We start from the raw sequence: 25,557 nt of genomic DNA, 5'->3' as shown, positions 1-25,557 counted from the left end.
GGGTTGATTTCTGCACAAAGGGGAATTTTGAGATGAGATTGAATCAAGAACCACAGAAGACATGCCACCAGGAACTTGACCTAAGAATCATTCTCTCCAAATCAGATCTACATTTATTAGTCACATTGCCTTTGACACTAACCACATTGAAAGACTGTTTTGCTTCTGGTGTTAGGAAAAGGAAAAGGGGGCTTAAGCTTAAAATTATGCACACATTTTGAAGTAAGACTGTATGACTTTAGATTGTTTAATTACTTCATTTTCTTAAAATGTATACACGTCCATAGATATAAACAGCCTTGCCCAATGCCAGGCCACATGGAAGAACTCTCTAGTGCAATGGTTGTGGAAACGGGACACCGTGGATTTGTCAGAAGCTAGCACTGACACACCTCACTGTTTTGAGATGACCAGTTTGGATTTCAGAAAACAAGAACCCTAAACAACACCTGGATGCTTCCTCATCTCGGATTTTGGGGAGGTCAACTGAACTAGAATTAGGGGACTCACAAGGTCACTATCCCTTGTAGTGGGTACTGGATAGAAAGCAATTCTTTATATCCCAGGCCAAGCCCCCACTGGCAGGCTCCGCGTATTTGCCTGAGCTTGAAATCCCAGAGAGGAGGAACCAACTCGACTGTAGCAAGAGCACAAGGCCTGGGGCTGCAGTTGCCGAGGCAGCTAACTCTTCACGGCACTTGTTGCTCAGGATCCTGGCGTTCTCGCGGCCGCAGCCCGCGGAAGGTCGTGGGTTTGTTAGTGAAGGGGTGCCACTGGCCCTGGATGCTGGGGTTGTTCGTGTGGAAGGGCTTGCGGATGCGGATCACTTCCAAACCAGACTGGTCGGCCAGCTTCTGCACCAGCGTCGTGATCTCCTCCGCGGACTTGCAGCCGATGCTTTCCTCGCGCACAGCCCCGTTAACTGGCAAGCGGGACGCGGGAATGAGCGGCAGAGGGCAGGTAAGGGGTTCGGGCCCGGATCCCGCCCTCCAGCCCTAGCCCCGTCCCACTCACGGTATTCGGCCACTATTCTGGGCACGGAGCAAGGCCGCGTGTTCACGTATATGACGACCCCTGGGTTCCGTCGGGCGAAGTCAGTCACCTCCCGTTCCACGAACTCCCTGGGGGACCCGGCGAAGGTGAGCAGGTCGACCCCCGGACCCAGGGGGAGACCTCGACCCGGGCGCTCAACCCCATCCCCGGCTCCCCGCGCTTCCGGCAGCCTCACCTGGCGCCGCGCGACGACGGGGCGTCGCGGCTGAGGCTGAAGCTGAGGCGCTGCAGCTGCGGCACGTACCGACCCAGGCCGTTGTGGAGGACAGCGGCCAGGAAGCGGCTCGGACTGCCGCGTCCCGTCATGGCCACGGCCCGGCAGCCTCGCACCCGAGCGCCGGGGAGCGCGGGGAGGGCGGGGCGAAGCCAAGACTTCCGGTTCCGGGGACGCGAGCGCTGCCGGAGAGTTTTGCTTCCGAGGTCACGGCGAGCGGCGTGTGCGGCTGCGACCCACGTTGCGGCTGCGGGCGAGCTGGGGAAGACCCGAGAGAGGCGACGCGGGGCCTGGGGCACCGAGGGCATCTCGGCTGTGGTTACGGCGAGGACGCGGCTGTTCCTCGGCTCGGGGTCGGGCCTGGGGTCGGGGTGCTGCAGCCATGTGGAGGGGCTCAGCGAAGGGAAGGAGCGGCGAAGGGCCCCTCTAGCTGGGACGCCGACGGGCAGAATGCAGATAGCGTGCAGAGGACGGTAGCGATGAGGATGGGGGCAGGAAGGGGGGAGGCGAGGAGATGATAATACACTGTAGCCGTAACAGCTTGGGGGTCGCGTAGGTGAGGTGGCCGGGCAGAGACCCGAGAGGTAAGGCAGGCTTCAGAGAGGGACATAGACGGACCAAGGGTCATGTAAATGGGCAGAGATGTGAAGTTGCAATATGGAGGGGCTGAAGCGGGAAAAGTTTGAGGACAGAGAGAGCAGGTTACACTGAGCTCTGTGAAGTGCCCTGTGCAAGATCCGGAGGTGTCTGGCCATAGTGAAGTCACCGAAGGCATTTCCAGTAGTGACTTCGCACTCCACGAGGAATGTGGCTTCTCCTTCGAGGTGCATGCCCCCTCCGGATCTTGCTGCCACTGCGTGGCGAGTGGATGGGTCGGAGGGGCCTGCCCAGAAGCATGGCCCCAGGCCCTCCTCGCAGAAAGTACAGGAAGGAGGCTCTCCCAGCCCTGGAGGTGCCAGTGTTGCCTGTAACCACAACCGAAATCCGCCAGTATTTGCGGTCACATGGAATCCCCTTCCAGGATGGCCACAGTTGTTTCCGAGCACCAAGCCCCTTTGTGGCGTCCCCTGAGGTCAAAGATCAAAAGGGTCCTACCACGTCCTTCACTCTCTTCATCGACAAGACCACAGGACGCTTTCTCTGTATGACCAGCCTAGCAGAGGGGAGCTGGGAAGACTTCCAGGCCAGTGTGGAGGGACAAGGGGATGGGGTCAAAGACGGCTTCCTGCTTAGTGAGGCACCAGAAGCTGAGGACATTGAAAAGGTGCGGAGGATCTGGGACCGAGCTATACCTCTGTGGGAGTTACCTGACCCCAAGGAGGCCCAGCTGGCTCGAGTGATGTTTGGCCTTACCAAAGTGACAGATGACACACTCAGAAGGTTCAGCGTTCGGTATCTTCGATCTGCTCGAAGTCTGGTCTTCCCTTGGTATACCCCTGGTGGTACTGGATTACGTGGCCTGAAGCTATTAGGGGCTGAAGGCCAGGGGGATGGTGTGCACTATGTGGAGACCACCATTCCCCGGCCTGGTGCCTACCACAACCTGTTTGGATTACCACTGATCAGCCATCGAGATGCAGAGGTGGTCCTAACAAGTCGTGAGCTGGATAGTATGGCCTTGAGCCAGTCTACAGGCCTACCTACCCTTGCCCTACCCCGGGGAACAGTCTGCTTGCCTCCTGCCTTACTGCCTTACCTCGAACAGTTCCGAAGAGTTGTGTTCTGGCTAGGGGATGACCTTAGATCCTGGGAAGCTGCTAAACTGTTTGCCAGAAAACTTAACCCCAAGCGATGCTCCTTGGTAAGGCCTGGAAATGAGCAGCCCCGGCCCCTGGAGGCCCTGAACCGAGGTTTAAATCTTTCACGTATTCTTCGTACTGCCCTCCCTGCTTGGCACAAGTCTATTGTGTCTTTCCGGCAGCTCCGTGAGGAGGTACTAGGAGAACTGTCAAATGTGGAGCAAGCAGCTGGGGTCCATTGGAGCCGCTTCCCAGACCTCAATCGTCTGTTGAAGGGGCATCGGAAAGGCGAGTTGACAGTCTTTACAGGTGAGATATTGAGAAATCACTGCTTTGGGTAAAGGGCAGAGGATCAGGTGACAAAAACATGTGAATTTGGGCAACTGAGTGTTAACAGAGGGGTTTCTCCTCTCAACATTGACCAGTCTTGGTTTAAGGATCAGACAGACTTTCCTCACCCAGAGCTATATTCATCCCCTCTGCAGGGCCAACGGGCAGTGGAAAGACTACATTTATCAGTGAATATGCCCTGGATTTGTGTACCCAGGGGGTGAACACACTGTGGGGTAGCTTTGAGATCAGCAATGTGAGATTAGCCCGGGTCATGCTGACCCAGTTTGCTGTGGCGCGGCTGGAAGAGCAACTTGACAAATACGAAGAGTGGGCAGACCGCTTTGAGGACCTGCCCCTCTACTTCATGACTTTCCACGGGCAACAGAGTATCAGGTGAGCTCCTCAAAGACCAACCACTGTTCTTTCGTTTTTGACAAATTCCCAAAACTTAGCATCTTTGGTTCCATTTTCAGCTCCAGTTGGATCCCCTATGAGGTCTTCTTAGTTCGACAGGCTTATGGTCTGCAAAGAATGGAGGGCGGAAGAACTGGTGGCCAGCAGGATGCTAGCTTTTCTGCCTTGGGTGCCTGGAAACTGCTTGTAATTGACTCTTGCATTCATTGTCTCTTCTCCCTAGGTCTGTAATAGACACAATGCAACATGCTGTGTACGTTTATGATGTTTGTCATGTGGTCATCGACAACTTGCAGTTCATGATGGGTCATGAGCAGCTCTCCACAGACAGGTGATATCTTCTTGTCTAGTTTGGAACACAGTTGTCTTTTTATGCAACTGACCTCTAGGCACATCACTGTGCTCTTATGTCCTGAGAGGGGGAGTGTGCCAGGGACTTGGGTGTGAGTCCTTGAGTAGAGTGAGGTATAGTGAGGTTGAGGTGAATGGATTAAGTTTTGCATATGTTCTTACCCCAACTTTGCTAATAACCTCTTTTCATTGTTGAATTGGGGGCAGGATTGCAGCTCAAGACTACATTGTGGGGGCCTTTCGGAAGTTTGCAACAGACAACAGTTGCCATGTGACCCTGGTTATTCACCCCCGGAAGGAAGATGATGACAAGGAATTGCAAACAGCATCCATTTTTGGCTCAGCCAAAGTGAGTAGATTTTAAAGGAACTAAGGCTCCCTAAAGTACAAGGGAAAGGTATGACTAGGGACAGTCATTCAGCCTTAGATCCTCTTTACTGGAAGAGACAGGAGATATTGTCACTGGGACCATGACAAGAAATACATGTGTCAGAAATACAAAGGCTGGTAGTAGTTGGTTCTTTGCCTGGAGGAACTCAGATCTGCTAGTGAGGGTAACTGTGAGAGTGACTGCTCAGTGGGAGGAGAGCTAGGGTAGGCAGCATGGGTACTTGGGTGGGGACAGTCTGAGTCAGCCTGTAACATCTGAGGAGACTTCCCAGAGGAAGTGATATTGAAGGTTGCACTGATGTTTGGCAGGTAGTAAGTAATCGATGTCAAATAAATGGAGGGCCTTCCAGGATGTAAGATCAGCCCAGTTCTGAAGTCTCTTGGTATATGGAGTACCTGTTGCATTTCAGGCCTTGGTTAGAAACAAGGAATTCAGGGTGAAGAAAAAAAACTGTCACAATGGAACAGACATGGACTTAGGAAAGAGAAGAATGCACAGGTAGAAAAATGATGGTATGTTCATTAGGGAATCAAGAATGGTTTCTGGGCTGGGTTTGGTGGCTCATGCCTTAAATCCCAGCACTTGGGAGGCAGAGGCAGAGACTAAATAGTGAGTTTCAGGACAGCCCAGGCTAGAGCAAGACCCTACCTCAAAAATCAAACAACTACAACAAGAAAAAAAAAAAAAATGGCCTCTCATGAAATGAGACCTGAATGGTAAGACAAGGCTGGGTTGAGTTGGATAGCCCACTATAGAGGGTAAGTGTTACAAGCAGAGGTAGCAGCATGGACTAAGTCAGAGACAGAGGCAAGCTTGTTAGGGAGCTGAGAGACTTGAATGGCCCTACCTTTGTCTGTGGTCAGGTGTTCAAAGAGCTCGTGATAGGATGCAAGTCCCTTTCCCCATTCCTGCCATTCCTCCACATACTTTCATCCTTCTTTTCTACCCACTCTCCGCCACCCACCCTCAGCTCTTCTTTCTGCCCACTCCACCCCCAGCCTTCCTTTCTACCCACTACCCCTCCCCCGCACCCTCAGCCTTCCTTTCTGCTTCACTCCCATACCTTCTTTCTCCTTCCCCCATCCCTTAGGCAAGCCAAGAAGCAGACAACGTTCTGATCCTGCAGGATAGGAAGCTGGTGACCGGGCCAGGGAAACGGTATCTGCAGGTATCCAAGAACCGCTTTGATGGTGATGTTGGTGTCTTCCCACTAGAGTTCAACAAGAGCTCCCTCACCTTCTCCATCCCACCAAAGACCAAAGCCCGCCTCAAGAAGATCAAGGATGATAGTGGACTAGTGGCCAAAAAGTCCGCCTCCAGCAAAAAGGGGGCTATGACTCAGAATTCGGAGACTGGCTTAAGCCAGGACTTCAATCCCAACCAGCCAGATACCTCTAAGCCTTCAAGGTGAAGGTAGTGCATTACTGCTCACTGAAACTTGCCTGATCGAACAGGCTAGGCACAGACTCTTAAATCTTCTGAAAGGGCTCCTCTTTCCTGTAGTACTGAGCTAAGGTGCCTTCAGCCTAGGGCTACGTTCCATAGTGAGAAAATTCAAGTTAGCAGCTATTTGAGGATGCTTTTATGTGCTGGGTTTTGTTTGAGGTCCCATATCCACAGCACTAAAAGGTCAGATAAGGTCTCTGTTTCCATAGAACCTGCATTTTGGTTAAAGAAACAAGACAAGCAGCCAGTATGGTGGTGCACACCTTTAATTCCAGCACTCGGTAGGCAGAGGTAGGAGGATTGCTGTGAGTTCAGGCCACCCTGAGAGTCCATAGTGAATTCCAGATCAGCCTGGGCTAGAGGAAGACCCTACTATGAAAAACCAGAAAGAAAAAAACAAGAAGAAGAAATGAGACAAGCAGTGAACAAATAAGCATAGTGACGAGTGCTAGAGTGCTCACAGACCAGTTTAGTTACACAGTCTAAAATGTCTCTGGCGCAGAGCATCTGCGAGCTGGAAGGAATGGATTGTGATCATCTGGACAAAGAGATCCAGGCTGAGAAAAGTAGCAAGCTCTGAAGTGGGAATGGATGGGTTCCTTGAACTTGGAGGAGACATCTTGCTGAAATTTCAGCCTTTCAGACATTAAGAGCTAAATAAAGGGTAGAATCAGACATGAGGTGGCATCTGGTAAATCAGATCCTAGGTGCTTAGTCCTGTAATATCAGGGTATCAAAGATGGGAGCTTTCTCTGGATTACATGGCCAGAGGACCATGGAAAGAAGATGTGAGCCCAGAGGGCTTGGCACTGGTTTCATCGTGTTCTGTTTTAGATGGACGGCTGGAGTTACGACTTTTTATAGAGCCTTTTCCAGTTTTACTAAACATGTCATTGCCTTTGTCTCTGTCTTTTTCTTATTTGTCCACCAGGTGTCTCTCCAGACTAGCTTTCTCTGAATTGGGAGTAAATGAGTCATTTTCCACCACTTCCAGACTTGAGCTGTGAGATCCCAGGGTAGCAGAGGACATTACAGGGCCTTCACATCCCACTCCTCCCCACAACAGATCTCTTTTTGGTCTAGGGTGGTATTTTACTTTTTCTGAGGTTTCTAGCAGAGGTGTGGGTTAATGGGCCCTGTGTGCACACCCTGTGTGACCTGCTGTCTTTCCCCTGTGAAGTGACCTTTCTCAAAGCACACTCAAGAACCAGCTTAAATTGTGTGCAGTGGTGAACACCTGTAACACTAGCACTTACGAGTTAGAGGCAGGAGGGTCAGGCTTTCAAGATCACCCTCATCTAATAGCAGTTTAAAGCTACTCTGGCCTCCATGAAACATGAGCTCCTGTCTCCAAAAAAATGAGTCAGCTCTTTTTAAAATTTTTTTTGTATATGTGTGCATGCATGTGGAAGACAGACTGATGTTGAGTGTTTTCATTAGTAACTGCTTTTTTGGGGGGGGGGTTGTCAACGTGCGGTCTCACTGTGGCCCAGGCAGGCCTTGGAATTCACTATATTTTTAGGCTGGCCTCAAACTCACAGTGATCCTCCAACTTCTGTCTCCCAAATGCTAGGATAAAAGGTGTGCACCACCATTCCTGACACTACTTTATTTATTTTTTTTTTTTTGAGAGAGAGATAGAGGGAGGAAGAGAGAATTGGCACACCAGGGCCTCAGTCACTGAAATTGAACATAAGATGCTATGCCACCTAGTGGGCATGCACAACCTTGTGCTTGCCTCAGCTTTGTGTGTCTGGCTTATGAATAGAACATGGGTCCTTACACTTTGCAGTCAAGCCCCTTAACTGCTAAGCCATCTCTCCATACTCTCTCCCCTACCCCCCTCCCCCCTCCCCCCGCCTGCCTTTTTGGAGGCAGGGTCTCTGGCCCAAGCTGTCCTGAAACTCACTCTTTAGTGCAGGCTGCCCGTGGACTCAGTGATCTTCCTACTCTGTCTTCTGAATGCTGACCTGGAACTCATTCTGTAGTCCCATGCTGGTCTCAAACTCAGCAGTCCTCCTACCTTTGCCTCGAGTGTTGGTATAAAAGGCATGTGCCACCATACACAGCTACACCCACCTTTTTTGTTGTTTTGTTCTTAGAGGTAGGGTCTCACTCTACCTCAGGCTGACCTGGAATTCACTATGTAGTTTCAGGGTGGCCTTGAACTCAAGGCGATCCTCCCATGTGCTGGGATTAAAGGCACGCGCCACCACACCCAGCACACCCACCTATTTTTTGTCTCCCACTGAACCTAGAGCTCACTGAGTTGGTTAGACTAGCTAGCCAGCAAGCCTTAAGGGTCCTTCATCCTTTCTTTGCTGCATCAGTGCTGGGATTACAGGTGTGCCATCACACCCAGCATTCCTGTGCTGGGGATCCGAACTCAAGTGTTCATGCTTATGTAGCAAGTATTGTATCCACTAAGCCACCTTCCCAGCTCCAGAGTCAGCTTGTTCTTATTTGTAGTCACCCCACAGCACCATCCATTTCCCTCTGACATCCCCTCCCATTTCCCTTTAATATGTAACTCCAGGCCTCCTGGGGATTTGTTTGCGTGCAGAGCCTAGGCACTTTACGCCCTCTTCTTTCTCTGCCCTGCACACATTTCAAGTTCTGGAGTCTAAGAAGGGTACAGGAATCCATTTTATTTTAACAAGCCATGCCTGCCAAAGATTGTACAAGAAATGGTCCACAGACCCTATCAGAAATACTGCTAAATGATGACACACACATTTCCTCTGATACTCTGAAGTATTAATTACAAGATGTTTGAGTGGGGAATGCTGGGAAGAAGTCTTTTGTGCAAGGCTTTCTCCCTAGAAAAAGGGTTACCTTTTCAAGTCATCCCAAGAGGGGTCTCCTGAAACTTTAGGGAAGGATCCAAAGTCTGAGAACTGTGGCCACAAACAGCTCCTGAAACAAAATCTGCAAAGCTGCTACAAAGCTGTTTTTGGTGAAGAACCTGGAGGTGGGGGTAACTCCTCCAGGCACTGCCTTCTTGGGGGTCTCTCCCAGACTGGCTGGAGCCAGGCCTCCCTAATCCTGCGGTAATCATTCCCAGCCCTTGGCTGCTCTAGGCCTCATCCAGACTGTAACACTGAAGTCAGCCAGGCCTTCCAGATGTACAGTGCTGGATCATTCCTACTCTAAGGATATGGATTCTACAGTTCAGTCTCTTCAATCCTCTGGCACTTTTAGTAGGGGACCTTTGTGAGGGCTCGGTAGGAATACAGGTAGATACACATTTGCCTGTTTGTCTTGCTCCACCCTTCCAGCAGACACCCCCGCACAGCACAAACCAGAATGATGAGGGGGAGGGGAAGCTAACACACCCCCTGCACAAACACATTCTACCCCAGGCCAGTTTTAAAGTCCCCACAACAAGCTCTAACCCACTGTATGTTTAGAAGTCCTTGAAGCCTAGAAGGTGTGTGTGACAGGGAACAGGGGGAATTCTTTGCTTATAAAGTCCCTAAGAGCAAAGTGCGTGTACTCAAAGTGGCTTGAGGCAAATTATCTGGGATGAGACCTGTAACTGTCATCAGCGAGCTTAAGTCTTTAGCCAAGTAGGGTCCAGTGGCATCTGCAGCCCTGTCTTCAGTTTGACACTAGGTATGTGACACACACGGCTGTGAGGGGACACGTTTGGTTGTGCAGCAATTGCTTCCATTGTGAATGGAACGGAGGAGGGACAGAAACTCACCAGTCTCTGCCTCCTGCAGCCCTAGTGCTCAGGCTGTGAATTTGGCTGGGATCTCTGCAGACCTGTGCCTTTCGACAGGCCGCCTAATGTGCCAGGGAGGGAGGGAGTACTGGATGCCTCTCTACTATACGAGCCAACTTCCTGTTTGTGCCTGTGGGTGGGACTTTATGAGTTGCAAGTGTAGCCTGGCCGTGCCCTGTGGGGGGCCAGGATAGCAGCTGCTTCACCTGGGCAGATACCCATTCCAGGGAGAGGGCGGTACTGGTTCTGCTTGGGCGGCCCCCAAGTCCAGGTTATTGGAGGGGGAAGGTTGAGTTGGGTGAAACCCGAGCCTATTTTGCTTCCCAGAGGTTTTCCCTCAGGGTTATATGTAGAGTTCTGGAGAGGGTGGCTGGGTCCATCCTTACAGCCCTTAGTTAGGGCAGCCAAGTAGCTTAGTTCTCGGTCACATCGGCTTGCCTCTTTCTCTTTTTTTTTTATTTTTTTTTTATTTTATTTTTCGAGGTAAGGTCTCACTTTAGCCCAGGCTGACCTGGAATTAGTCTCAGAGTGGCCTCGAACCCACGGTGATCCTATCTCTGCTGGGATTAAAGGCGTGCGCCACCACGCCTGGCGGCTTGCCCCTTCTCTAGGTCAAAAGCCAAGCCCGGTAAAAGCTGTGAAGTAAAAGGCCAGAAAGTCAAGCTCCGGCCATCATCGAGCTACTTTTGGTCAGGGTACTTGGTCGGCTGTTCAAGGGGTGCTGGGCAGACCACTCCCCTCTCCGGGTGAGGGGCGCGGCCTCAGCCGCCCCGCCCCGCCCCGCTCCTCCAGGTCCGGCGGGGCGGGCGCTGGGAGCCGGGAGTGGGCTGGGGAGCCGGAGTTCTTGCTGCAAGAAGTGGGCACGCTGGAGCAGGCGCCGGGCCCGAGGGGGAGCCGGCGCGGGGGTGCTGGGTGAGTAGTGGGGCGCCGGGCGCAGGAACTCCCGCCTCCCGCGCATACACGCTTCCAGCGAACTTTGCAAGTCGGGGCCAGTTAGGAATTGGGATGAGGAAGGGGTGGGGGTCCCAGTGGAGTTCTGACCAAGTCTGAACTGCGAAGCGACACAGAAACTTACAGAGGCGCACCGACCTACACGCGTGCACACCCACGCACGTACACACGTGCGCCCAGGAATCCGGGTCGCGCACAGTTTTGATGCCGTAGCAGTCTCAGGGCCAGCCCCCTGGCCCGCGCGACCCCCAGCGGACCGGGCGCTGCTGATCAGGCGGAGGACTGGGGAGGGACCGCCCTGTGGCCTCCGGTGGGGGCGGGCGGGGTGGGACCCATCCGGAGGTTCCTGCTTCCCAGCCGCCGGCCTGCAGGTGAAGACCGAGACGTAAACAGGCGCCGAGCACGTGATTGCTCCGCAGACTGGGGGATGTGTTCCCCTTACTCTACCTCTGGGCGGGGACACCCTCCCCGGAACCTGGCCCATGGCCCTGTATAAGGCTATATTCCATTTTCACCCCGGAGCGGTGATAAGCCCTCTCTCAGACAGGAGAGCACAGCGCCCCCTGGAGTCGGGGTGACGCGGGCAAGCCTGGAGACTGTTGGACTAGGGTGGGGAAATTTACTTGGGCTCCTCGCCTTCCTGCTCCGGAACACATTCTTGGAACCTGCATCCATGAAAGGTACCTGAGGGGAGGCCTTTGGTGACGGCGGACAGCTGTCCGGCCCCTTATCCCCCAACCCCAGGAGCTACTGTCCATAAGTCCCCAATCCCTTCGCCACCTCCAGCCCCTTGCAGGACTGGGAGTGCCCTCTACCAGGCTAAGCGCCGAGAGCCCACACAGGCAAGAGGGACTGTCTAATGAATGTGAGTAAATACCTCCTCAATCCCCGAGGGGGCTTGATCATTCTAAGAGGAAGGACTAGGTTCCCTCCCCCAGGGGATGAGGGAGGGGGCTGTAGCGCTACGCCTCTCTCCCCGCCCCACTCACCCCTCACCCCTCCACACGCCGAGCCCAGCTGCTGCCTGTGCTTCTGGGCTGGCAGCCAGCAAGGGGAGGAGGCTCTCGGTGCCCCAGGAGGCAGGGATCAGGGCAAGGCCAGAGGCGGGGGGTCTCTTCTGTGGAGCGGGCTCAGTCTGTTCTTGTGAGGCTAAGGGGCTGGAGTGAACCTGAAGGTGGCTGGGCTGTGTTTCCCTTTCCAGGGAAAAAGAAAGAAAAACAACTCTTTCCATGGAGCTAAAAATAGAGCTGAGAGCTGGCCAGGCTGTGGCCTGGGAAGGAGGGGGGATGCTCCTTCCTGGGGCAGAGCCCAGCTCTGGCAGGCCTTAGCCTTGGGGACTGGGGGTACGGGGAGAGGAAAGGCTAGCCTTGCCCAGGGATGCTGGTGTCAGCTGACCTGACCAGGTCATAGAGACCCCTCAGGGAAAGTTAGTGAAATATGAAGTGTCTGTGAGTGGCCGGACACAGCTGTTAATGCATGAAAGAGGGTTATGGAGACATAAATGTTTGTAAGATTGCTACGAGGTGCAAAGGACTACCAGTTGTTGTGAAAGAGAGTTCACAACAGGCATGCAACACCAAGTGTGTTTCTGTGAGTTGGCCCGAAAGATTATGGAATGAAGGAGCATGGAACCACGTGATGGATGAGAGCGGCTGCCTGAGACAGAATGTGGGAAAGGTCGTGTGGGTGTTAAGATTGTGTTGTTTTCGAGAGGGTAAAAGTATTTGTGACCCTGAGAAAAGACAGTGGAATGTTGTCCGCTGGCTGTGGATCCGGTGTAGGTTTGGATCGCCCAATTCTAACCATATGTGGGGGGCCAGGGTCGCCCCTCTTTGGGCAGTTTCCCTTCTCCTAACAAATGACCCCGAGGTCAGGCTGGCACCGAGCCGCACCAGGCGGGAGTAGGCCCTAGGCTCAGTCCTGGGGAGTGGGATTGGGGGCGGGCGGTGGCTGGAGGGGGCGGGGGGAACCGACGTGCGGCTGGAAAGGAGCCGCCAGGTGGCGCCGCCGGGGCAAATGCGAGTGAGTGAGGCTCCAACTCGCTGGGGGTGGGGCAGGCGGTGACCAACCTGGGCCCTGACTGTGCCCGGGCTCGGGGCTCTGGCAGTCGGAGGGGCACAGCTGACCCTCGGCCTCCCTTTTGCACTCTGCAACCGGAGAGTGCGTGTCGGGGGAAGGCTTCGCCTAGAGAAGCGCAGGGGGCGGGGCGGCCGCCATCGCGCCTTGGCCCTTTGTGCTCGGAACAATGACCAGCTGCCACTGGCCCCGGGGCTCGGGCTGGGGGAAAGGGTGACCCGCCCTCCAAGTGCCGGGCTGGTCGAGGCCTCGGACTCGCTGTCCCTGGGCCTCACTGGGAGGGATTCTGGGCTGCGCCGTGCAGCCCCGGCGTGCTCCTTGGCTGGCACGAGTGACGTGGGGTGCTTGCGCGTGTCCGCGCCCCGGGGCGGGGACGCCCCCCGGACCCCTCCCCCTGCACGCCGTGCACCGCCCACTCGGGCCGGGAGGGGGCTGGCCGGGCCTGGGGGCGCCGGCGAGGAGGAGGCGGAGGCGGGGCCGGGCCCGGCCGGTCGCTCGGAGTGGCCGCGCGCGCGCGCGGGCTGGAGCAGGCGGCGATCCTGTGGAGCGCTGGGGTCGGCCCGGGGGCTGAGCATGGAGCAGCGCGGCGGAGGTGAGGGGCTTGGGGTTGGGGACGCCCCAACTTCTTCGAGGTGCGGTCTCGTGGGGAGGCGGCATTCCACGGCCGCCCCCGCTTCGTGGCCGGGGGTGGACTCTTGAGGGTGGTCCCGGAGCTCCCGGCTTCCAGTCTGGGAATGGGAACTCACGATCCCAGGCTTGAACGCTCCTGACTGGTCCCTGGAGTTTGGGGTGAGACTTTTTCCCAACTCTTCAGCCCCCGATCCTGAGGTCTGAGAGTTGGGAACTGGGCCAGATGCCTCTCTTCGGCCCCGAGCCAAGCCCCAGCCCCCAAGTCCCCCAGCCCTCCATGGTGGGGGAGTGTTTCCCTGTACCAGAGTGATTCCTCAGGGAGTGTTGGGAAGTACGAGGGGGTTCCCTTTTCCCACAGCCACAAACGCATTTCTCAAAATGGAGACGATTGCCCCTCCTTCTCTCCTGGGCCCCAAGAGCGGGAGCCGAGCTGGCTAGGCCTGGCTTTCCAGACGCCTGGCTCTCAAAGCCAAGCTTTATGTCCTGGATTTAGGGGCCTTTGGCCTCGCTGCTTCAGTGACCCTGGCTTCTGGGTCGGCCTCCTCGTGCCTGAGGCTCCAGTCCTGTCTTTGTCTCTTGTCTTGGGGGCTCTCTGCCTTTCGCTGAGGATGTGTGCAGCTGCCTTTGCCCTTCTATTTGTGTCTCACTTTCTGTGTCCCCCTGAAGAGAGGAAGTGCACACTGGACAGCCAGCCCCTTGCCCGCTGTGCTCCCCGTGCCCTGGAGTAATCCCGATCCCTGGGCTAGGCCCTCCAGCCCTACAGCGAAGCCTGGGCTCCCTGAACCCTGCTTACCTCCAACCCCAGCTTCAGCAGCTCCTCCCTCAGGCTGGACTCTTGGGGTGCTTAGTGTCCCCAGACTTAAAGGGACTTAGCGGAGAACAAGGAAAAAAGAAGAACAGATGGGGCAAAGGAGACAGATACTGTTAGTCTCACCTTTCCCTGGCCAATATAATGAAAGACAACCAGGTTCCCACTCACCAAGGTGGTCCTACATGCCACTTAGGCCCCTTCCCACTCCCACAAGTATTCGTGAATACAAATTCCTCCATACATGCTTACATACATACATACACATTCACCTTCCTTTCACATATTGTGTATGATAAAACATAGGAGTTTACACATGACCCCGATATGTGATTGAACTATATGTCAAGCACATTTCCATATTTCTTACATACATGTTTATATCTTTCATTTTCTCCCTTTCTTTTTTTCTTTAGTTTTTTGAGGTAGGGTTTCACTCTAGCCCAGGCTGATCTGGAATTCACTATGTAGTCTCAGGGTGGCCTCAAACTGACAGTGATCCCCCCTCCCACCTCTGCCTCCCAAGTGCTGGGATTAAAGGGGTGTGCCGCCACACCGGGCCTTTCATTTACTTTCTAATTTAAGTGAGCCTTTATCTATACATGTAGTTTTGTAAGGTACCTAAAAATGCACACATGTAGTTGGGCATGGGCGCACAGCCTGTGATACCAACATTCAGGAGGCTGAGGCGGCAAGATCATGGGTTTGAGGCCAGCTTGAGCTACACAGCACATCCCTGTTTCAACTCCTTCCCCCACATCACACGTGTGATGTCTGCATATGCTACACATCTGTCCAAACGTACATATACACACACTCCTTCATGATATTTTCATACACATTTCACCAGTACTGTTCCTTTTCCTGCTCCTGTGCATGTCTTCACACTAAGTGAATGTATGCACCCTCCCGTGAAATTGTCTGTCCACTTCTTGGCCCCTTCTCTACATGATGACTTAAGCAGATGCCTAACTCCTGGTCATCAGTGATCTCAGGACTGGGAGGGAGTTCCGGGTGGAGGCCTGTTGTCTCCTTCCTGGAAGAAGTAGGGCCAGGAGAGGTGGAGCTCTCTTGCTTGAGATTCTACCAGAGGTTGGTGGTGGAGTGGGCTTCTGCCTCTATTCCCTGGGGTTTACTCTGGAGGATAGCTAAAGCAGAAAGATTTGATAGAGCTTGGCAGTGGGATAGCACCTATGCAGGCTCCCTTAAGCCTGACTGACTTAATGGTGCACACTAGGAGTTGTCATGGAAACAAGCATGAGCTTACATCCACCCCTGGGAGGCAAGAGACTCCAGAGAGCACCTGCGGGCTCCCTAAGAACTGTGGGGTTCCTGTTTGGCCAGCTCCACCTTTGCCGCCTCTCTGTCTGGGAGAAACTGAGGCCTAGCAGGGGGAGGCTGGGCACTGCCTAGCTTTGGCTCTTTGTTCCCTAATTACTATCTGAGTTGCTGATTGCGTCCCTGACATTGCCTCTGCCCAAACTGCCCTGTAATGAGGCCACCTGTCCCAGGAGAACAGGGCCCTGTACTGGGAACTAGAAGTTAGGGTTCCTTGCCCAAGCCAAGACACGGCCTCTGCGGGAGATGCAGGTTTGATCATGGGTCTGGGTCTCCCCTACCAAGTGACCCTGATAAACTCCTCGGGTTTCCCGTCCTCTCCCTCATTATCTGTACCTGGTAGAGTCAGTCCTCAGCCCTGTTCAGATTCTAGTGAACAGTAGTCTAAGGTCCAGAGAGAATGGAGGTTCATGCCAGCACTTGGAAGGGGAACCTTATTGCTGATGTCAGGGTGTTTGGCCTGGAGCAGGGGGTCAGCAGGGTCCTGGACAAAGAGGGGCCTCAAGGTACGGGGACTCTGACACCACTGCCCTGCTCACAGGTTGCCCTGCAGGCCCCTGGCCAGGCCTGAGCCTCTGCCACCATGGCCATTGTGCACACCCGGCCAGTGCCGCTGGAGCCCGCTCCTGAGGCTGCCACTGCCCCACAAGCTCCAGCCATGGGCAGCGTGAGCAGTCTCATCTCAGGCCGGCCCTGCCCGGGGGGACCTGCTCCTCCCCGCCACCATGGTGCCCCTGGGCCCACCTTCTTCCGTCAGCAGGATGGGCTGCTACGGGGTGGCTATGAAGCACAGGAGCCACTCTGTCCAGCTGTGCCCCCCAGGAAGACTGTCCCTGGCACCAGCTTCACCTACATCAATGAGGACTTCCGGACCGAGTCACCTCCCAGTCCAAGCAGTGACCTTGAAGATGCCCGAGAGCAGCGGGCACGCAATGCCCACCTCCGTGGGCCTCCGCCAAAGCTCATCCCTGTGTCTGGAAAGCTGGAGAAGGTAGGCCCAGCCCTCCGGGAGGAGACTTGAGTCAAATCAGGAGCCTCCTAGGGAAGCTGGAGTTTGAAAGTCTGTGTAGAGCTAGGAATGTGGTTCTCAGTTCTGTCTCATTCTGCCTGTGGGACTTCAAGGAAAGGATTTCAAGCTGTTTGAGTCCTATTATTATTATTATTATTTGGAATCTGTTCAGTCAAGGTAATAGGCCAGTTTTCATAGGCTGTTGTGATAATTAAATAATACTTAGTATAGTGCCTAGCACCTAGCAAATAATCAGTGTTAGTTACTTCAATTATTATTATACAACGGCTCTGAATTTGACTATAGGTAGACTTTCATCTTGCTGAGCCTGCATTTCCTCAGCTGTAATATGGCAATAGGGATAATATTTTGCCCGAATGGCTGTTGTAATGATTAGAAATAATGGTTTTTGTTTGTTTGTTTGTTTGAGATAGGGTCTCACTCTAGCCCAGACTGACGTGGCACTCTCTCTAGTCCCAGGCTGGCCTCAAACTCCCAGTAGTCCTCCTACCTCTGCCTCTCAAGTGCTGGGATCAAAGGCATGCACCAACATACCTGGCTCAGGAGGCCTTCTTCCAATGATAGCAACTGTTATTTATAGGGTTAGGAACCCCTAGTTGGTAAGGCAACAGTATGTCACAAGGGTTTTGAAACTTGTGCAGGTGAGCTTGGTGTAATCCTAGCACTTGGAAGACTGAGGCAGGACAGTTGTAAATTCAAGATCAACCTGGGCTGTACATTCCAGGGCAGTAGAGTGAGACCGTATCTAAGAAAAAGATGGGATGGTTCTCTCTTGAATGTTATGTGGCATCTCATTTCAGAATATGGAGAAAATCCTGATCCGGCCAACAGCCTTCAAGCCAGTGCTGCCCAAGCCTCGGGGCGCACCATCCCTCCCTGGCTTCCTGGGTCCTAGGGCCACCGGGCTGTCTGGGAGCCAGGGAAGCCTGACACAGTTGTTTGGGGGCCCAGCCTCCTCCTCCTCCTCTTCCTCCTCCTCTTCGGCTGCTGACAAGTCCCTGGCACTGAGTGGCTGGGCCAGTGGCTGCCCATCAGGAACACTGTCAGACTCTGGCCGAAATTCTTTGTCCAGTTTGCCCACCTACAGTACTGGGGGTGCCGAGCCAGCCACCAATTCTCCAGGTGGGCACTTGCCCTCCCATGGTCCTGGCCGGGGAGCACTGCCTGGACCAGCTCGAGGGGCCCCTGCTGGGCCCTCCCACTCGGACAGTGGCCGGTCCTCCTCCAGCAAGAGCACAGGCTCCTTGGGAGGCCGTGTGGCTGGAGGACTCTTGGGCAGTGGTCCCCGGGCCTCCCCCGGCAGCAGCTCTGGTGGGGACCGTTCTCCACCACCCCCGCCACCTCCCCCGCCTTCGGATGAAGCCCTGCTGCACTGTGTCCTGGAGGGGAAGCTCCGAGACCGCGAGGCAGAACTGCAGCAGCTGCGAGATAGTCTGGATGAGAGCGAGGCCACCGGGTGCCAGGTGCAGTTGGCGATGGTACTGGGTTGGAATGCCAAAGCATCTAGAGATAGGAATGATGCAAGGAGCATTGAAGTTTGGGGAGGGAGGGTGTGAGCACTCCTCACAGTGTGATTCCCCCCCAAGGCTCAGTGACAACCTGCAGAATGGTGAGGAGGCAGGGGGTATGAATTGGACCAGAACTGGCATGTGTCATACATTGTACTTGAGCAGGTTACTTAACCTTACTAAGTCTTAGTCTCCTCATAGGTAAATGGGGATAGTTCTGGCTCCATGGGGTTAGTATGAGGATTAAATAAAGCAAAGGAATGAATTGCTTAGAATGAAGTGCCATGTAAGTGCTTGCTTTCACTGTAGTTGTCATTATTAATGGGTTTCTAGACTGCCCTCCCTGATCCCAGGCAGAGAGCTGCTCAACCAGCAGGGAGCCAGTAGGAACAAGGGTGGCTTAGGGCTCAGGGTCAGGGAGACCTGTGGGAATCAGCCTGCCTTCTTGCTGCAGACATTCAGAGAGCGGCAGCGACACTGGCCACGAGATCGGGAGGACTGTACAGCCCAGGCACAGCAGGCCACGCAGCGTGCACAGCGGGCCCAACAGCTGCTGCAGCTGCAGGTGTTCCAGCTGCAGCAAGAGAAGCGCCAGCTGCAGGACGACTTTGCTCAGCTGCTGCAGGAACGAGAACAACTGGAGCGACGCTGTGCCGCCTTTGAGCGCGAGCAGCGGGAGCTCGGGCCCCGGCTGGAGGAGACCAAGTGGGAGGTACGCAGGACTTGGAGGCTGGGCAGCTGGAAGGGTCACCCCTGGGACACGCCCTGTAGAGGTGGCCCCGGCCAGCCGCCCCGTAGGATCTGCCCTTCTTTACCTTTCTGAGTGGGATGTCTCCATGTTCAGTCTTACTGGTCTGATTTGGTTCCCACATAGCCAATTGCACTGACATCCCCACTGCCTTCCTGTGGGTCCTGCTGAGACCCCTGGTTGGGATGTATCCCAGTTGGAATCGAGTACTTTGCTAGTATGCATGAAGCCCTGTTTTGTTTTGCATTTTAAATTGTGTGTGCCCCAGTGTGCCTGTGGAGGTCAGATGACAGCTTCAGGTATTGGTCTTTCTCTCTCGTTTTGCTTTTTTTTTAAAAAAAAAATTTAAATTTAATTTTATTTATTTATTTGAGAGACAGAGTCAGAAAGAGAGAGAGTGGGCACGCCAGGACCTCTAACCACTGCAAATGAACTCCAGATGCATGTACCCCCTTGTGCATCTGGCTTACATGGGTTCTGGGGAACCAAACCAGGGTCCTTACGTTTTGCAGCAAACACCTTAATGCCTAAGCCATTTCCCCAGCCCCTCATTTTGCTTTTTTGTTGTTGTTGTTGTTGTTTTCCGAGGTAGGGTCTCACTGTAGCTCAGGCTGACCTGAAATTTACTTTGTAGTGTCAGGGTGGTCTTGAACTCATGGCGATTCTCCTACCTCTGCCTCCTGAGAGCTGGGATTAAAGGCATGCACCACCACGCCCGGCTTCATTTTGCTTTTTTGAGGTAGGGTCTCACTCTATCAGGCAGACCTGGAACTCAGTCTGTAGTCCCAGGCTGGCTTCAAACTCACAGTGATCCTCCTACCTCTGCCTCCTGAGTGCTGGGATTAAAGGTGTGCACCACCATGCCCAGCTCTCCTCTCAGGGTCCCCTTTGTTATCCCTACATTTACCAGATTAGCTGGCCCTTGAACATCTTTCCTTCTGTTTCTGCCTCCCATCTTGTCATGGGTGTGTTGGGATGACAGACACATGCCCTGCCTCTGGCCTTTACATGAGAGCTAAGGACCAGAACGCTGCTGTCATACGCGCACGGCAACTGCTTTATCCACTGAGCCATCCCCCCTACCCAAAGCCCTGGACTTGTTCACCGGCACTACGGAAACCGGGCACAGTGCCATATGCCTGTACTCCTAGCTCTTGGAAGGTGGTAGAGACCGGAAGTCTTCCTGTGCTACATAGTGAGTTCAAGTCCAGCCTGGGCTCTGTGAGAGTGTCTGGAAAAAAGGAGGGAAATTTTTCCCTATTTTATAGGTTAGGAACCAGAGGCCTAGAAGGACTTGAGTCCAGAATCAAACTAGCAGTGGCAGTGCTGAGATTTGAACCCAGGCATCTGGCCTGTGATGTCTATGCTCAGACTCAAGAGGCTGATGCCTCTTGCTTGGACATAACGGGCATTGACCGTGATTGCTCCTATTCCTGCAACACCTGCATCGCCCAGTCCCTAGGGCTAGGTGGTGGTTGCACAGCATCTAGGGATAGTTTGAGGATCCCAAGTTTGAAAGAACAGGATCTAGGTCTTTGTTCTCTTTGAGCCACTTACTAGCTGTGTGACCTTAGACATGCCTGGCCTCCAGCTGGGTCTCCATCTGTTAAATGGGGAAAATGACCTCCTTTCCCTGAGTGCCCAGCATGTTAATCCTTCTCGCCATCCCTTCCTGACCACCTCCCACCCCCAGGTGTGCCAGAAGTCAGGCGAGATCTCCCTGCTGAAGCAGCAACTGAAGGAGTCTCAGGCAGAGCTGGTACAGAAGGGCAGTGAGCTGGTGGCCCTAAGAGTGGCCCTGAGGGAGGCCCGGGCCGCCCTGCGGGTCAGTGAGGGCCGCGCTCGGGGCCTGCAAGAAGCAGCTCGCGCCCGGGAGGTGGAGCTGGAGACCTGCTCCCAGGAGCTGCAGCGACACCGGCAGGAGTCCGAGCGGCTGCGGGAAAAGGCTGGCCAGTTGGACGCCGAGGCAGCCGGACTCCGGGAGCCCCCCGTGCCACCTGCCACCACTGACCCGTTCCTCCTGGCAGAGAGCGATGAGGCTAAGGTGCAGCGGGCAGCAGCTGGGGCCGGGGGCAGCCTGCGAGCCCAGGTGGAGCGTCTGCGCGCGGAGCTGCAGCGAGAGCGACGGAAAGCGGAGGAACAGCGGGACGGCTTTGAGGGCGAGCGGCTGGCCTGGCAGGCAGAGAAGGAGCAGGTGATCCGCTACCAGAAGCAACTGCAGCACAACTACATCCAGATGTACCGGCGCAACCGGCAGCTGGAGCAGGAGCTGCAGCAGCTCAGTCTGGAGCTGGAGGCCCGCGAGCTTGCTGACCTGGGCCTGGCCGAGCCTGTCCCCTGCATCTGCCTTGAGGAGATCACTGCCACCGAGATCTAGGCCCCAGCTCCAAGAGGGGTGGTGGGGGCAGGGCAGGAGCCACAGGGCCACTGAGTGTGCCCCCTAAGTCTGAATGTTCCAGAACGACTCCTGTCCTGTGAGGTGGGCCACAGGGCCTTTGCCAAGAATTTCCATGGCCCTGTGACTTGAAAGTGCAAGATAGACCCCCTCAAAGGTCCATGTTCACTGTCACCCAGAGGCTCGTACACACTCCACCGTTTCACTCCCCAGCCTGTGCCGCCACCAGCCCATTTGCCCCAAATGTCTGCTAAGAAGACCAGGGGCTCCCCCATCTCCACAGTACCCCCTGCCCCACAGCCCGAGAGAGCCAGATGGCCCCAGCTGCTCCAGATGTGCCTGCTCCCACCGGCTCATGTTCGGGGACAGGGCTGAGCCTGGGGTTCGGTCCCCACGTCTCAGCTTTGTAGTCTCCCCTGGGCTAAGGGAGCTGAAGTCAGACCAAAGGAAGAACTCAGCAATGTCTTGTTTATTTGTGTTTGTGACCAAGCAGTCCCTCCCAGACACCCAGGTTTATGGCCTCGTTTTCACGTGTATATTTTCCACCCTGTAAATTTCTTGTACAAACCCAAAGAAAAAAATTTTAAAAAATTGTTTTTTTAAAAAAATATGTTAGATAAACAAATGCAAGGGAGCTTTGTGTGAACCACATCCCTCTGTTTACTGGCTATGCAGCTGCTACTCCTAAAGCTCTGTTGGGGGAGAGCTGTGTGTGGAAAAATCCAGCAGACTAGTCCTAGTGGATTACAACTTGAATTCTCTCAGTGCCTGAAGAACTAGAAAAGTTTTCCCTTCTGCCCTTTGCATTGTACATTGTTTAGGACTGACAGGTTGAATGCATGATCCTTCAAGGGCTCTCAGTCTGTCCCTCAAAGTTTAGAGAAGTCAGGGGCATCATGAGAAAATTTCCCATCAGTTCCAGGCTTCAGACCTTGAGTCTGTCTGCTCCCTGTCAGTAGGTCAGGGAGCAGGGAGTGCAGGTGACCCAGGTTACCCACTAGCACCCTGTCCTTGGACAGCCAGTTTATCTTGAAGAGGCGCAGCCTTGCTGACAGCTGGGAGATGAGAGTGTGGGGCTATCAGAGCCACCAGTGAGGTGCTCCAAGTAAGGAGGCGGGACATAGCAGAGGTGCCTGAATCCAGAGGAGGGAACCCAGAGGCAGCAGCGGGACTTGGGATCATTGGGAGGATCCGAGGTCAGTAGGAAGGGTCATGGGGACCCTTAAGTGAGGAGATGTGGGGTTAATCTGGGTTGCCTGAAGGGCTGGGCTGAGAGTCCGCTGCTAAAGGAGCCCATCCTCAGGGGGAGGGGGAGGGGTGGGAAGCGGGAGTGGCATCAAGGGGTCTGTGGGCAGAAGAATGGTCAGCAGGAAGGCCTTGATCCTTGAGGGCTGATGAGTCAGAGAATAAAGGCAACAGGCCAGGTCCAGGGACCCTGACCACAAACTCCATGGGTTCTCGAGCCTTGTTTCGATAAGCCCGGCGAATAGTGTCCACTGCCCGCTGGTGGGTCACCTGCTCCAGGCTCTCTCCATCCACCGCCACTAGTTCAAAGCCAGCCTGGGATGGAGGTGACATAGTGAGCCCTTTATCCCCAATTCACTCCCATCTACCACCCAACCTGAAGGTAGTGGCCTCTCACCTCCACCACCCAGGACACTCCTCCCCCATCTGGGTGCAGGGGATGGACAATGGGACTTTTGTGCCTGGAGCCACTGGGGGCAGGGTGGGGCTCAGACAATGGGCCTTTGTCCTTTGGGACCCAAGGTAGAATAGGATGGGCCTTCCTCAGGCCCAGGCTAGCATGAGGGGACAGATTCTCCCCTAGGCATACTTCTCCACTCGCCTGACCCCTATGCCCCCAAGCCTCCTCCCACAAGCTGGTCTGAGCATGTCTTGCTGGAAGGTGAGCAGGCAGCAGCCCATACCCTACCATACTTCACCCACCTGCAGTGCCCCACTGAGGAAGGCAGCACCCCCTGGAAAGATCTTCTCTATCTTTACCATGGGCTGCACCTTGGACTCAATGCCCCCGGAGATGCTGATGCCTGGGGAGGGCCCAAAGCACAGGGTGTTAGCACAGCCCCACCCAAACTACGGACTCCCAGGAGGATCCTAAGATTTCATCCCAAAATCCAGCCCTGGGCTGTCTGAAGAGGGTTTTTTGTTCTCTTTTTCTGAGGTAGTGTTTTCACTCTAGCCCAGGTTGACCTGGAATTCACTATGTAGTCTCAGGCTGGCCTTGAACTCATAGCCATCTTCCTCCCTCTGCCTCCCACCACGCATGTTATTATTATTTTGTAACAAAAGAGAATGTGTGTACCAGGGCCTCTTGCCACTGCAAACAAACTCCAGATGCATCTGCTACTCTGTGCATCTGCCTTTATGTGGGACTGGGGAATTGAACCTGGGCCATTAGGCTTTGCAAGCAAGTGCCTTTAACTGCTGGGCTATCTCTCCAGCCTGTTTCAAGTCTCCCCCCAGCCTCCTGCTAACTCAGGCTGACCTGGAATTCACTGTGTAGTCTCAGGGTGGCCTCAAACACATGGCAATCCTGCCTCCTGAGTGCTGGGATTAAAAGGCATGCACCACCACGCCTGGCATATATATTTGAGAAAGCATGGGCGCGCCAGGGCCTCCAGCCACTACAAATGAACTCCAGATGCATGCTCCTCCCGTGCATCTGGCTTATATGAGTCCTGGGGAATTGAACTGGGGTCCTTTGGCTTTGTGGGCAAATGCTATAACCACTAAGCCATCTTCTCCAGCCCTTAAGTCTTAATAAATATTTTTCTTTATTTATTTGAGAGAGAAGTAGGCAAGGAGAGAGAGAGAATGGGCATTCCAGGGCCTCCAACCACTGCATATGAACTCCAGATGCATGCACCCACTTTGTGCATCTGGCTTACATGGGTCCTGGGGAATCGAACCTTGGTCCTTTGGCTTTGCAGGCAAATGCCTTAACCACTAAGCCATTTCTCTAGCCTTGTTTCAAGTCTTAACCCTCAAATCCATATACCTCAGTACCCCACATGCATTTTGTGGACCCACCAACCTCATCCAAACCCAGGAGCCCACTCTACCTGGCTTCACTTTGTCTGGTCTGACTCACCCAAAGACTGCTTCATCTTGGATAGCTGGATTGTCCTCAGCTCTCCAGTGGTGGCCTTCATGGCTGTGTCTTGAACAGTCCAGCCAGTCCCATTCTCCAAGGGCCCTTGTCTGGCCCCCACCTTGACTACCTGTCCATCCACATGACGTGGCAATGCAGGCCTGGACTTGCGAGGCTTGTGGTAGCGCCCATTGGCTGTGCTGGCAGTTGGAATAGGTGCTGGGGAAGGGGAGCGCCTGCGCCCGGGGGACTTGCCTCGACTCCGACTTCGGCTGCGGCTTTGAGCTAAAGAAGCCTGGTTCTGGTTCTGCTGAGGGTCCTCTTGGCTTGGAGGTTCGGCCAGTAGCCAGTTAGGTCTTGGGGGTCGGGGAGCTACAGGGGGTGGCTGGGGAGGGGATGTGCATGTACTTTGGTGAGGGGTGAAGGCATCAACTGGCACATCTTGTAGAGGGGGGATTCCTTTGTGGTGGTGGTGGGGGGCAGAGGCAGTCAGAGAGACCTTGAGGCCCCCCAGCTGCTCCCTCAGCTCCCCATCCTCTTCCTCCTTGCAGCCATTGACAGGAAGCAGGTAGAAGCCTCCACGGCTGTCTGGGGAACAGAATCGAAGTCAGCCTGCCCTTTGTTTTGGTTTTTCAAGGTTGGGTCTCACTCTAGCCCAGGCTGACCTGGAATTCACTGTGTAGTCTCAGGGTGGCCTCGAACTCACAGCAATCCTCCTACCTCTGCCTCCAGAATGCTGGGATTAAAGGTGTGTGCCACAACGCCTGGCCAGCCTGCCCTTCTTGACCTCCCAGCCTGGGGCACCTTTCTAGACTCTAATGCTTACTCTTGTTTGCAGGGTGCCTGGGTTTGTACAAACAAGGCTTGGGATTGCTTAGGTCCATTGCAGTATGTCCTCCAGAAGGGGACATTGAGCTGGGTGTGGTGGCGCACACCTTTAATCCCAGCACTCGGGAGGCAGAGGTAGGAGGATTGCTATGAGTTCGAGGCCACCCTGAGACTTTCCAGGTCAGCCTGGGCTAGAGTGAGACCTGACCTCACAAAAGAAAAAAAAAAAAAGAAAGAACGAACCAGAAGGGGACATTGCCCAATAGGGAAGGTGGACAAGTATGGTCTATTATAATACTACCTAATATTTGCAACTTAATACAGTTCTACTTTACATGTCTAAGAAACTAGATTTTAAAATTGTATGGGATTAAAATGCCTTGTGGGGCTGGAGAAATGGCTTAGTGGTTAAGCGCTCGCCTGTGAAGCCTAAGGACCCCGGTTCGAGGCTTGATTCCCCAGGAC

The 25,557-nt window shown here is 54.3% G+C and overlaps 4 protein-coding genes across 10 annotated transcripts in view; 2 read left to right on the top strand and 2 right to left on the bottom strand.

Moving 5' to 3' along the window:
- Window positions 1-90: 90 nt before the first annotated feature.
- Mrpl43 (mitochondrial ribosomal protein L43) lies at window positions 91-1,362 on the bottom strand. The gene is made up of 3 exons (XM_045152392.1): window positions 1,229-1,362; window positions 1,015-1,121; window positions 91-922 (listed from the first exon to the last, which is right to left on the bottom strand). Exons 1-3 carry the CDS (start codon window positions 1,357-1,359, stop codon window positions 690-692), a joined length of 471 nt encoding a protein of 156 aa, XP_045008327.1. The 5' UTR covers window positions 1,360-1,362; the 3' UTR covers window positions 91-689.
- A 180-nt stretch (window positions 1,363-1,542) lies between these two features.
- Window positions 1,543-6,843, top strand: Twnk (twinkle mtDNA helicase). 2 transcript variants are annotated; one of them, XM_045141738.1, is made up of 6 exons: window positions 1,544-3,068; window positions 3,189-3,315; window positions 3,492-3,732; window positions 3,977-4,084; window positions 4,312-4,453; window positions 5,586-6,843. In XM_045141738.1, the coding sequence occupies exons 1-6, from the start codon at window positions 2,073-2,075 to the stop codon at window positions 5,904-5,906; spliced, it is 1,935 nt and encodes a 644-aa protein (XP_044997673.1). In that variant the 5' UTR covers window positions 1,544-2,072; the 3' UTR covers window positions 5,907-6,843. The 2 variants fall into 2 exon arrangements, with proteins under 2 accessions (XP_044997672.1, XP_044997673.1); XM_045141737.1 differs by having other exon boundaries at window positions 1,543-3,315.
- A 3,658-nt stretch (window positions 6,844-10,501) lies between these two features.
- Lzts2 (leucine zipper tumor suppressor 2) lies at window positions 10,502-21,786 on the top strand. 6 transcript variants are annotated; one of them, XM_045147920.1, is made up of 7 exons: window positions 10,502-10,580; window positions 11,163-11,299; window positions 11,406-11,484; window positions 16,013-16,462; window positions 17,302-17,964; window positions 18,464-18,721; window positions 20,451-21,786. In XM_045147920.1, exons 4-7 carry the CDS (start codon window positions 16,055-16,057, stop codon window positions 21,132-21,134), a joined length of 2,013 nt encoding a protein of 670 aa, XP_045003855.1. In that variant the 5' UTR covers window positions 10,502-10,580; window positions 11,163-11,299; window positions 11,406-11,484; window positions 16,013-16,054; the 3' UTR covers window positions 21,135-21,786. The 6 variants fall into 6 exon arrangements, with proteins under 6 accessions (XP_045003855.1, XP_045003868.1, XP_045003879.1 ...); XM_045147944.1 differs by lacking the exon at window positions 10,502-10,580 and having other exon boundaries at window positions 10,979-11,299; window positions 16,232-16,462; XM_045147933.1 differs by lacking the exons at window positions 11,163-11,299; window positions 11,406-11,484 and having other exon boundaries at window positions 10,504-10,580.
- Pdzd7 (PDZ domain containing 7) overlaps window positions 21,612-25,557 on the bottom strand; it is a 24,146-nt gene continuing 20,200 nt past the window's right edge. The window contains exons 15-17 of the mRNA XM_004659249.3: window positions 24,265-24,852; window positions 23,100-23,200; window positions 21,612-22,712 (exon numbers count right to left, since the gene is read on the bottom strand). Of these exons, the coding sequence (XP_004659306.2) occupies window positions 22,452-22,712; window positions 23,100-23,200; window positions 24,265-24,852 (950 nt within the window). The 3' untranslated portion in view covers window positions 21,612-22,451. The remainder of the gene's footprint in view (window positions 22,713-23,099; window positions 23,201-24,264; window positions 24,853-25,557) is intronic.

This window comes from Jaculus jaculus, chromosome 1 (assembly GCF_020740685.1).
Source record: "Jaculus jaculus isolate mJacJac1 chromosome 1, mJacJac1.mat.Y.cur, whole genome shotgun sequence".
Lineage (NCBI taxonomy): Eukaryota > Metazoa > Chordata > Mammalia > Rodentia > Dipodidae > Jaculus > Jaculus jaculus.
This window is presented reverse-complemented; position numbering and strand designations above follow the sequence as displayed.